The sequence below is a fragment of the Sphaerodactylus townsendi genome, linkage group LG04, assembly GCF_021028975.2.
Source record: "Sphaerodactylus townsendi isolate TG3544 linkage group LG04, MPM_Stown_v2.3, whole genome shotgun sequence".
Classification (NCBI taxonomy): domain Eukaryota; kingdom Metazoa; phylum Chordata; class Lepidosauria; order Squamata; family Sphaerodactylidae; genus Sphaerodactylus; species Sphaerodactylus townsendi.
This window is the reverse complement of record NC_059428.1, coordinates 136,326,581-136,338,108: the sequence shown is the minus strand read 5'-3', so window position 1 is coordinate 136,338,108 and position 11,528 is coordinate 136,326,581. Positions and strand designations below refer to the sequence as shown.

At 48.9% G+C, this 11,528-nt stretch overlaps 1 protein-coding gene across 1 annotated transcript; it reads left to right on the top strand.

Moving 5' to 3' along the window:
* The first annotated feature begins 538 nt into the window (after positions 1–538).
* Positions 539–11,017, top strand: EPSTI1 (epithelial stromal interaction 1). The gene is made up of 5 exons (XM_048495213.1): positions 539–751; positions 5,243–5,301; positions 5,434–5,517; positions 8,602–8,675; positions 10,850–11,017. The coding sequence occupies exons 1-5, from the start codon at positions 594–596 to the stop codon at positions 10,946–10,948; spliced, it is 474 nt and encodes a 157-aa protein (XP_048351170.1). The 5' UTR covers positions 539–593; the 3' UTR covers positions 10,949–11,017.
* Positions 11,018–11,528: the final 511 nt, after the last annotated feature.

The following is an 11,528-nucleotide window of genomic DNA, read 5'->3' as shown; positions in this document are numbered from 1 at the left end:
TGCTGTTTGGCCTCTGCAGCCGCCAACATGCAAAGCAGGCTCAGCAGCTCTGCCCCAACTAGCGCAGTTCATGGGGAGGGTTGCTTAGGATAGACCAGGTCAATCTCTCTGAGCCAGCCCCTCCCTTCCTAAGACTGGAACACGCGCCTGGGAGCAAGGGAGGGTTGCCAACTGCAGCTCGGGAAATCCCTGGGCAGCCGCGGGGTCCAGTGGCACCAGCCCACCCCCCTCCCCCGCCAAGGCAACCCCTTGCTCCAGAGGACCATCTCTGTCTTCTGGAGAGCAGCCGCAATTCTGGGAGGTCTCCTGGCTCCACCTGGGGGTTGGCAACCCCGGGGAGGAGCCCGGCGCCCTGATGCAGGCAGATCCGCCTGGCCCCGTCTGCGCTGCTGTGACCGCCACGGGCGTCCGAGGCTGCCTTGTCGGTTACTTTTGGGTGGGGCCAATTCCCGGGCGGGGCGGGGCGGGGCGGGAAGAGAGAAGCGAAAGTCCGGCGTGGGGAGGGGGGGAGTGAGTTTCGTTTCCCGGTTCCCGGTTCCCTTCCTTTGGGTGCCACTGCAGGGCTCGGGGGCGGTCGTGGTGGCAGCAGCAGGATGAGCAGCAGGATGAGCGGGGCCAACGCGGGTGGGCGCAGCCGGTGGGCGCTGGCGGCCGCCTCCTCGCCCTCCGAGGGGCGCCCCTTCCCCGGCCAAGGCTCCGGCTCTCCCGGGCAGGGCGAAGGGCCGCCGCCGGACCCCCCAGCGCAGGAGCCGTGAGTAGCCCGCTTGGGCAAGTGGGGCCACAGCTGGGAGCGTCTGGAAGGAGAAAGAGGAGGGGGGTCCTCCGGGGGTCCGCGTCCCGCCCCCCGCTGGCCGCTCGCTTGAGCCTTCGCAAGTGGGCGCGCCGTCGGGGATGGCTCCGGGCGTTTTCTGCATATGCCCAGAGGATGCCCCTCCAAAGAGCCACGAGCCCTCGGCCTATGGGCGGCCACCTGCGGGACTGATGGATGCCTACTACTCGCCCTTCCTTCCCGCTTGCCCCCGCGGTTCGAGACGGCCTGCAGCCCTAATTGAAACTAGCCCATGGTGGAAGAGCCCCCCCCCCCCATCCGTCCCACTCCTGGCCAGCTTCGCAGCGGACCTCGGATCCCACACACACACCTGGGGCCAAGGGCCAAGCCTCCTGAAGGGCTTGGGGGGGACCCCCTTCCTCGCCTCTTCACCCCCCTCCTCACCACCCCAGTTCCTTCTGCCCTCCCCGCTGGGCAGAGGCATAGAGGGAAAATGGAGCCGGGTGCAAAATCTGAGTTTTTTACACACACCCACCCACACACACATACACACCCGCAGCCCTGTGATGCTGGAATCCACCCCCAAACAGCATCACTTTCAATGGTGTTTAAACTAGAGAGCCCACATTCTCCTTTTAAATCCACCTTAAAGGGAGAATCTGGGGTTAAACAACATTGAAAGTGATGCTGTTTTGGGGTGGATTATCACCCACTGTGAAACACCATCACTTTCAATGTGGCGTAGTGGTTCAGAGCAGGTGCATTCTAATCTGGAGGAACTGGTGACCTTGGGCCAGTCACAGCTTTTGGAAGCTCTCTCAGCCCCACCCACCTCACAGGGTGTTTGTTGTGAGGGAGGAAGGGCAAGGAGATTGTAAACTCCTTTGAGTCTCCTACAGGAGAGAAAGGGGGGATATAAATCCAAACTCTTCTTCTTCTTCTAAACCAGGGGTAGGGAACCTTTAACACTCAAAGAGCCATTTGGACCCGTTTTCCACGGGAAAAGAAAACACTTGGAGCCGCAAATAATTTTTGACATTTAAAATAAAGATAACACTGTATATATTGGGCTTCTTTTTTACCCTTTTACTCCACTCATTCTGAGAAGCTGCATGGATGCGCTCTGCCACCTGCAGGGCAGGCAAGGATGGTGGCCAGCGGCTCGGCTCCTTGCCGCCACCGGGAAAGTGCGCCCGCCCCACCAACAAGCATGGGCGAGAGGGGAGGCCCAAGGGCGCCTGCCCAGCCCGGCCGCAGGCAGTGTGCCCGCCCTGCTGCCTGCAGTATGGCAAGGATGAAGCCGCTTGGCTCGTGGGAGTCGCAGCAAGGGCAGAAGACGATGATGCTCCCTGTTTCAGGTCTCTACCCCTCTTCTACAAACTGAGGACCTCAGATTCTCCCCTTTAAATCCATGCCGGCAGAGGGGGGTGGATTTAAAGAGGGAGAATCTGAAGAGAAATCTGAGAATTGTGCCACTGCTGTCAGGGGTGCAATTGTTAAGCTAGAAGCACCAAACTTTCAGGGTATCTTTAGGAGACTCTCCTAATGATACCACCCAGGTTTGGTGAAGTTTGGTTCAGGGTGTCCAAAGTTATGGACCCTCAAAGGTGTAGCCCCCATCTCCTATCAGCTCCCATTGGAAACAATGGAGGATGGGGGCACCCCCTTTGGGAGTCTATAACTTTGGACCCTCCGGACCAAACCTCACTGACCCCGTATCATCAGGAGTCCCCCAAACAATCCCTGAAAGTTTGGTGCTGCTAGCCCAAACAATGTGCCCCCTGCAGGCCAAAAACAAAAAAACAAAAAATGTCTTAAAAACCCAACCTCGGAGGTGCACAAATGTATCTTGATGCTATGGCGAGTGGGGACCCAGCTGCTTCACTACACTGAACCTGGTACAGATAGTTTGAGAGGCACAAATGGTCCATTCGCAAATGCGTAGACAGGAGAAGTCGCAGAAGACTGGAGGAGGGCTAATGTTATCCTCATCTTCAAAAAGGGGGAAACAGAAGACCCAAACAACTACCACCCAGTCAGCCTGACATCAATACCAGGAAAGATTCTAGAGCCGGTCATTAAGGAGACAACCTGTAAGCACTTGGGAGGGAATACTGTGATCACTGAAAATCAACATGGGTTTCTGAAAAACAAGTCATGCCAGACCAATCTTTTCTCTTTTTTTGATAAAGTGACAAACTTGGTAGATGAAGGGAATACTGTGGACGTGGCAAACCTTGATTTTAGTAAGGCCTTTGACAAGGTGCCCCATTATATTCTTGCAAGGAAGCCCGTGACATGTGGACTAGACGATGCTACTATTAGATGGATGTGTAGTTGTTTGACTGGCCGGACACAAAGAGTGCTCATCAGTGGCTCATCTTCATCTTGGAGAGAAGTGACTAGTGGGGTGCCACAGGGCTCCGTCCTGTGCTCAGTGCTATTCAATATTTTTATCAACAACTTGGATAATGAAATAGAGGGCATGTTAATCAAATCTGCAGATGACACCAAATTAGGAGGGGTAGCTAATACCCCAGAGGACAGAGTGGGGAATCAAAATGATCTGGACAGATTAGAGAGCTGGGCCAAAACAAACGAAATGAGTTTCAACAGAAATAAATGTAAGATTCTACACTCAGGCAGAAAAAATGAAATGCACAGATGTAGGATGGGTGACACCTGGCTTGACAACACGACATGTAAAAGGGATCTGGGAGTCTTAGTAGACCACAAACTGAACATGTGATATGGCAGCCAAGAAAGCTAGTGCAGTTATGGGATGCATCAACCAGAGTACAGTGTCTAGATCGAGGGAAGTAATTGTACCACCCTACTCTGTGTTGGACAGACCTCACCTAGAGTATTGTGGTCAGTTCTGGGCAGCACAATTTAAGAAGGATATTGACAAGCTGGAAGGGGTCCAGAGGAGGGCAACCAAAATGGTCAAAGGTCTGGAGTCCATGCCCTATGAAGAGAGGCTTGGGGAGCTGGGAATATTTAGTCTGGAGAAGCGAAGGTTAAGGGGGGGACATGATAGCTATTTTTAAATATTTGAAGGGATGTCATGTCGAAGAGGGAGTAAACTTGTTTTCTGCTGCCTCAGAGACTAGGACATGGAGTAATGGATTCAAGGTGCAGGAAAAGAGATTCCATCTTGTGTTGCTCTAGCTCCCCCCTCCCCTGCCCCGCCACTGTTCCCTTCCCAAGAGTTGTCTTGCTCATCCTCGCCCCCTTTCTCGGGGAGCAGCTGGTTGTTGAGATCCTTCGGAGCCACAAGGTGAATTTAGGGAAGGCTAGCCCTACTTCTAATAGCCTCCCCGCCGTTCTCCCGAGTTTCCCTTTTGCCTTGTCTTTCCCTCACTCTGTGCTTTTCCCCACTTCCCTTTCCCTTCCCTCTTGTCCCGACTTCTCTTTCTTTCCCTTTCTCCCATTGTAACAGACAACTGAGTCCAGGCAAAGTAACTTCAAACAGTTCTTTAATCACTGGCTAAGTTAGATTTGAAAGCAAGGCAGGATAACTCTGAATCCTCAGAGTGACAGCACAAGCGTAAAAGCAGAGATACTCCTCCTCAGATAACAGAAACAAGGCATATTCTCACAGACAGAATACAGAAGAGATAGCATTCAGGCTCGGAACTCCAGGCAACCTGCCAACAGCAGTTTTAGGCGCGCACCGGACTGGGAACCCAGGTCGAGCCACACAACACACACAGTTACACTATAAGCATTTGACTCCTGTCTACTTGCTCTCCTCTCCATTCACACCACTCCTCACTTTGCTTCCTCCTTCCCTTCCTGCTCCCACCTTCCCAGCCACCTCCACCCATCGCTGCCCCCTGCATGCCATTGATCGAGCTCGCCCCAGCCTGGTGTAGGCTGCCCTCCCCTTTGACCCGCCTCCCGGCTCAAAGGAGAGGTTGTGGCCTTCTCCCGCCTCAGCCGGCATGCCGGCTTCCCTGCTGCTGGCCCCACCCTTTGGCTCTGGCCATCTCTGGGACCCTGCAACCAGGCATGGCTCTGCCTATGCCGGCTCCCGCCACTTCGTCGGCCTTGCCTCCCAGGCACTACTTCCCCACAGCCAGGACGCCGGGTGCGGGGGCTTCGGCTAGTTCCTGCGCGTCTCTGAGTGGTGTGCAGCTGCCATCTGGGACAGGTGCAGTGCCAGCCCCCAGACATTCCCCTGCTCTAGGACCTTGAGGATACCTTGGGGTTCCACCTGTAGATTAACTCAAAGGGTGAGTTACCCCAGGGAGACTTGTGTGGTTTCCCTGACAGCAATTAGCACTGGGTCTAAGTACAAGTCCCACCGTTGGGGACAGTCATTGGCCAATTTGCTCAACTGGGTCTTTGAACTCTGATTTTCAGAGCATTTGAGAGTCGCTGCTACTGAACTTGAATCTAGTTACAGATCCACCATCTCATCTAACAGATCATGGAGTGGTAATATCTGATTTTTCTCTTTCTTTTTAGTCCAAGCATATACACTGTAATACCACCGAATCTCTCAAGAAGGAATCAGTTACAGCGAAGTAAGTATAGGAATTGGAGTTAAGCTGTTGGGCCACTTCTGTGGGGCCAGGTGTTTTTATGCTAAAAAAAGGGGTCCCTGGGTGACCTGAAACCCACTGCATGTGATCTGTGTTGGTCTTATTGTGTTTCAGTTGCTAATAAAGAACTGGAAGAACTAGAGAAGTGGAAGGAACAGCACAGGCCAGGAGTGATCTGTTTGACCCCCCAGATGCTGGGTAAGTTAATTTAAGAAACAAGAGACACACCTACCACACTACAACCGTGTGTTGAAAGGGCTGAAATGGAAAGAAAGCTTTAATGTGAAATTTGAAGAACCAAAATGTGATGTTTTTCCCCCCTAGCTGTACAAAATGCATGTTTTACTGCCTCTGGGCAACTGAAGTCAGAGAGACAAATTACTTCGACATAGTATTTATTTATATTTATTTATTTATATATTAGATTTTAAGCCGCCCATCCCCGAAGAGCTCTGGGCGGGGTACAGCAGGCCTGCAACAACAATACATAATAACATTAAACACAGCAGGCTAAAAACAACATTTTACACATAAAACCTGATGTAATTTAAAACAATTTACAAATCTATACCCATAAAACACAGCAGCAGCAGCAATAATATATGGCGCCCGATCCCAAGGCCGGGAGGGGACAGTACTGATTAGATAGTATATCAGGCGTGCCAATGATGGCACGCAACACAAGAGCATCCTAGAGGGGGAATCCGTGGCTGGCCTCACCAAAGGCCCGGTGGAACAGAACTGTTTTGCAGGCCCTGCGGAATTCACCAAGATCCTGCATTACATGATATATTTATTCATTCCCACAGTTTTTTTTAATCTCTGGCAGGAAGGAAATGTTTCCTATGAACTGATAAAAGCTTGACCTTTATGTCCCAGGTCAGCCTGACGTTGTCAGATCATAGAAGCTAAGCAGGTCTGGGGGAATGGCATGGAAGTCAAGGTCTGCTATGCCGAAGCAGGCTTGAAAGCCTTGGCCGTGACTTGACATCACTTTCCACAGCCACTGTTAGTTGGCCCAAGAGCCAGATGTTACAGGCTCCGCCTCCTCAACCATTACGGAACTTTGTGCAGCCTTAGGAAACAGTTTGTGCTTCCCAAACTTGATTAGACGTCTGGATCAAATTACATGAAGTGACCGTGGAGGTGATGAAGCATTTTGCCTCCAGCCAGACTCTTCATATATTCTTCATGGGCTTATCTGAAATGCTCCATTTAAACATGTTGTGTTGAATAGTTTTAAGTGTGATGAACGGTTAAAGTGATGAAAAATGTGAATGGAATATTGAATGAAGGCTGAATGTTTGCTTCAAAGACTGATGAAGCAGAACTTCAAAGGTAGATTTTTCTTAGATTTGAATTTTAACATAACAGAAACTGACTCAAAAATTAACAAGGAGGTGGAGACGAGGGCTAAGATATCTACATAAGAAGAAACGGTTTCAGCTTCCCTCAGTTTTTTTTAATTGCACCATAATTGCATGGCTGAGGGCAGTGACGGTTTCCCTTCCTCTTCCATTTCCCCTGTTTATTACTGTTGTATCCCTGTCTGGTGGTTCTCAGTTGCTCTTGTCTGCCATGCAGTGTTGTCTGCTTAGAACTGCTTCCTCCAGTGGGCACAGCACAGAGATCAAGAAGGGCAGCCTGCTCTGAACTCTGCTGCTGTTGCTGTTGCTGCTGCCCTGGGATAGGTCTGCGAGGGGCACAAACGCTTCTCCCCGACTTCTGTGTCACAAACGCTTGCACTGGCTGGATGAAGGTGGGTCTCCAGTTAAACCAAGAGCAGCTTGACAGTTTTGGTTGCCCCAGGCCGGGAGAGGGTGTCAGCCCACCCACACTAGCATTGCTGCGCAGCTGGCCCCTTTTGTAATCAGCAGTTGTGCGGAGACACCCCCCACCCCCCCACCCCGGTTTCCAGGAGGCTGCAGAGGTGTGGATTTCCTCTCTCTACCCCTGGACCTGGCAACCAGCCTTAGTTTGGGAGATTATTATAGGTGCCAGTTATGCCTGTCACATGCCACCCCCACCCCCCGCCACTTCAGCGCTCCCAGGGGACCACGCAGGGATTGCTTTTATGGAGCACATTCTTTGTCTTTACATTTAAAGTTGTCTCGATGTTGAACATCAAAATGTTGGAATGAGACTTGGAACAAAGTTTGAAATTTGTTTTCGGTACAGGTGTTTTGTCTTGACCCCCATTTTACTCATGTGTGTTTGTGTGAGGGGGAGATTAACGCTTCAGCATCTGAACTGAGATCTCCCTTGATTGGAGCATTTGATATGCAAATAAATAAATAATAAATAAAATAATAATAATAATAATAATACAGATTGTGCAAAGAAGCTGATGAAACTGTAGATCATGTCCTCAGCTGCTACAAAAAGATTGCCCAGACAAACAGAGACACAACTCAGTGGCCAAGATGATCCACTGGAGTTTATGCAAGAATTACAACATAAGACCAGCTAAGAACTGGTGGGAACATTGTCCAGAGAAAGTAATGGAAAATGAGAAGGCCAAGATCCTGAGGGACTTTCGAATCCAAACGGACAAAGTGTTGAAACACATTACACCAGACATCACCGTGATCGAGGACAAGAAAGTAAGCATCATCGACATAACCCTGGTGACAGCAGGGTCATTGAAAAAGAACACGAGAAGGTCACTAGATACCGCAATTTGAAAATCGAGCTTCAGCATCTATGGCACAAACCAGCATCTATGGCACAAACCAGCATCTATGGCACAAACCAGCTGAGGTTGTCCCAGTGGTCCCAGTGGTAATAAGCACGCTGGGCGCCATTCGGAAAACACTAGGGCAGCACTTGAAACATCTTCGAATTGACAAAATTAACTTCTGTCAAATTCAGAAGGCAGCCCTGCTGGGATCCGCACAAATACTACGCCAATACATTACAACTTCCTAGGCTTCTGAGTGAGGCTCGAATTGTAATGAAGGCCAACAACCAGCTAAAGATCTGGCAGCTGTGAAATCTACAACAACAACAACAACAACAACAACAATAATAATAATAAAACTGCTTAAAGCAGTGACGTAGGTATAGATTTTTTATGGGGTGGGTTCAGTGACTGAAGGCTTCCTGGTTGTTCCATTCCATGCATTGTTTCAAGCAAGCTGGACATGTAATGGGAGGGGTTTGAACCCAGGAACCCCACCACCACCACCTATGTCCCTGGCTTAAAGGGCACTTACCATGTGTCCTTTGTTTAAAGTGAACTTGCTCCATTATCTGTTTGATGGAAATGGTTTATCTTTGTAGGGGGGGCAGCATCCGAGGCTGACGTGAGGCGAAAACAGCAATTGGAGCACAGCCAATCTAAATACCAGCAAAAGGTCAGGAAAAAATGTCTGTCATTTCCCTTGTCCACTGTGTGGGCGGGGCGGGGGTGGTGGAATTATCTTGCTTCATCTAACTTAACCTTTAGTTCTCCTTAGATGAGAAACGAGCTCCCAGAAACATAAACCTTTTCAAGTTGTATTGGTGATGGCTCGAAATGACAGCCGCAAGAAAATATGGTGCCATTTAAAAGGTTCTGTGGGCCTCGTTGTGATGGTTGCAGAGGATGTCTCTTGCATCAGAGACAAAGTGTGTTCGGTCTGTATTCCTGCAAGGCAAAGAAACAACAGGCAGCCTCAGCGGCCCAGGCTGAGGGGCAGTTTTGTGGCATCTCTGCAGATCCTGACAGTTTGGCCTTTAAGCAGCGCGTTTCCAAAAACAAACAAACAAGATGAACATTAACTGCAGAAACATTCACAAATAAGCTCCTTGTGGCTGTTTCCCATATCAGTGGTGCGAGAAATAAGATCTCTTAAGTCTTAAAAGGGTACATACATTTGCATATGAGTGCAACAAGCACAGCTTGTTTTTCATGTGATGTATTTTAGACGGGCAGTCCCACTTTAAAAAAATTTAATAGGAGATAATACTTTTTTTTTGAGTTGGTGCTGCTTTTGGCCAGGTCAGGTCATAAAAATAAGCAATTCTTAAATATTTTGCCCAACGTCAGATCCTCTGAAGATGCCAGCCACAGATGCAGGCGAAACGTCAGGAGAGAATGCTGCTAGAACACGGCCATACAGCCTGGAAACCACACAGCACCCCATTTTGCCCAATGCTCTTTGCCCAATTTTGACCAATTAGTCACACTTTTTAAATTAGTTTAAACAACTAAACATTGAGTTAAACAGCTAATCCGAAGATGAACTACAATTACCAAATAAAAAAACGGATGTCTCAAGAGCTTGCTCAGTTCTCTTGAGAGCAGAAAATTCTGCATGTCCATAAAAGCCACAGGCCAATTACTAGTGGAAATAAAATCCAGAGACTTGAAGCCTTTTACCTTCTGCAGAGGGAAATGGTTCCGTGGTCTCTATTGTTCTCCCTTGGGTTGTGTTGTCAGCTTGCAAGGCTGGGACTGTTCTCCCTGCATGAAAACCCCACCAGGGCACAGAACATGCCATGGGGTACTTTTTGGATTCTTGCTAGTTTTGTTCTGAATGTCAACATATCCTTCATTGCCAGGTCCACAGCTATACACGAATAAGTGAAACGTAGTTGGGGGAATTGTCTCAAGCAGTGGCCTTTTAAGTACATAATTTTGTTGTTCCATCTTTGCTTTCTTTTATGCCGTGGAAAATTTCTGACACCCTGGTTAGCGTCATGTTGCCCTTATTCATTCATTCATTCATTCATTCATTCATTCATTCATTCATTCATTCATTCATTCATTCATTCATTCATTCATTCATTCATTCATTCATTCATTCATTCATTCATTCATTCATTCATTCATTCATTTATTAGATTTATAAGCCGCCTCACCCCTGAAGGGCTCGAGGCGGCTCACAAAATGGCTGCACTTTAAACAACAAATCAACAAAACATTTCAAAATACAAAAATGCAGCTTAATTCATTAAAAACTTAAAACTTAAAAGCTTAAATAGCGATTGCAAATTTACATACAAGTTAAAACAACAGAGCACCCGATTCTAAAGGCCAGCAGAGGGAGGGGATAGGTAGGACCCAAGATAGAGATCAGGGCCCGACCAGGTGGAAAGCAGCAGCCTCAATGGGGGGGCGATAGATCCGCGGCCAGCCCCCCCAAAGGCCCGGTGGAATAGCTCAGTCTTACAGGCCCTGCGGAACTCACCAAGGTCCTGCAGGGCCCAGACAGCTGGAGGTAGAGCATTCTACCAAGCAGGGGCCAGGGCCATAAAGGGACCTTGCCCGCTGGGTGGGTAGGTGGGGCGGGGGGTGGCGGTGAGCAGGGAAGTGGCGGTGCCGATGAAGAACTCAGCATCAGTGGTGCTCTCAGCAGCCGCTGGTGGCAGTGGAATTTCAGGTTGCGAGCTCCCTTCTGGGGACGAGGGGCTCAGGACACTCAAAGTCCAGTTTGTCCAGGCAAGCTTCAAAACCATTTTTAATAATCCTGGTATCATTTCAAGGCAAGTCTATCATTCTTTGGAAAGCACGCCCTGTAACAGAGGATCCACTTTCTTTCTGTAGTTGAAAAGAGAACAATACGAGAGGGTGAAGAGAGAAGCTGAAGAGGCAGAACTTTTGAAGAAGAAAGCAGTTCAGAGAGAGAAAGTAAGACAGTCTTAGTCAAGCTGTAAATAAGCTTCTTTTCTTGAACTGTTGTGCAAATGTGTAAGCACGTTTGCTTGTGTCATGTGGTCCATAACTTTTTCTGAGGGAAATAAAACATTCTGCTCTCTTTCAAAGCCTCTCCCTAACTGGCTGTTGTGGGTTTTCTGGGCTGTGTGGCTGTGGTCTGGTAGTTTTTACTCCTAATGTTTCACCTATATCTCTGAAGATATGCCAGGTATAGCTGCAGGAAAAAGGAGTAAAAACTACCAGACCACTGCCACACAGCCCAGAAAACCCACAACAGCCAGTTGATTCCAGCCATGAAATCATTCTGCAGGGCCTCTGCCTAACCTCTGAGAGTATTTCTACCTTTGTTCCCCCTAAAGGTTTTTTTGGATCAAGTCAATTGATCACCTTAGATCCTTCTTGGGGATCCAAGAAGTGCACCATCACGAATGAGGTTCCATTTGAGAGTGGTCATTAGACTGGAGAAATGCCATGACTGTTCACTTGGAGTTGAAAATGACCTTGAATCAAACACATTTTCAATTATGTTCCTTTGGGTAGATCCTCCTATCTAATCGTTCAATCAACT

What these genes read in the sequence shown, in the direction of transcription:
- EPSTI1 (XM_048495213.1), top strand. Translation starts at nt 594, where the DNA reads ATGAGCAGCAGGATGAGCGGGGCCAACGCGGGTGGGCGCAGCCGGTGG. An exon ending in GACCCCCCAGCGCAGGAGCC is followed by an intron (nt 752 to 5,242) that starts GTGAGTAGCCCG and finishes CTTTCTTTTTAG; the next exon opens with TCCAAGCATATACACTGTAA. An exon ending in AATCTAAATACCAGCAAAAG is followed by an intron (nt 8,676 to 10,849) that starts GTCAGGAAAAAA and finishes TTCTTTCTGTAG; the next exon opens with TTGAAAAGAGAACAATACGA.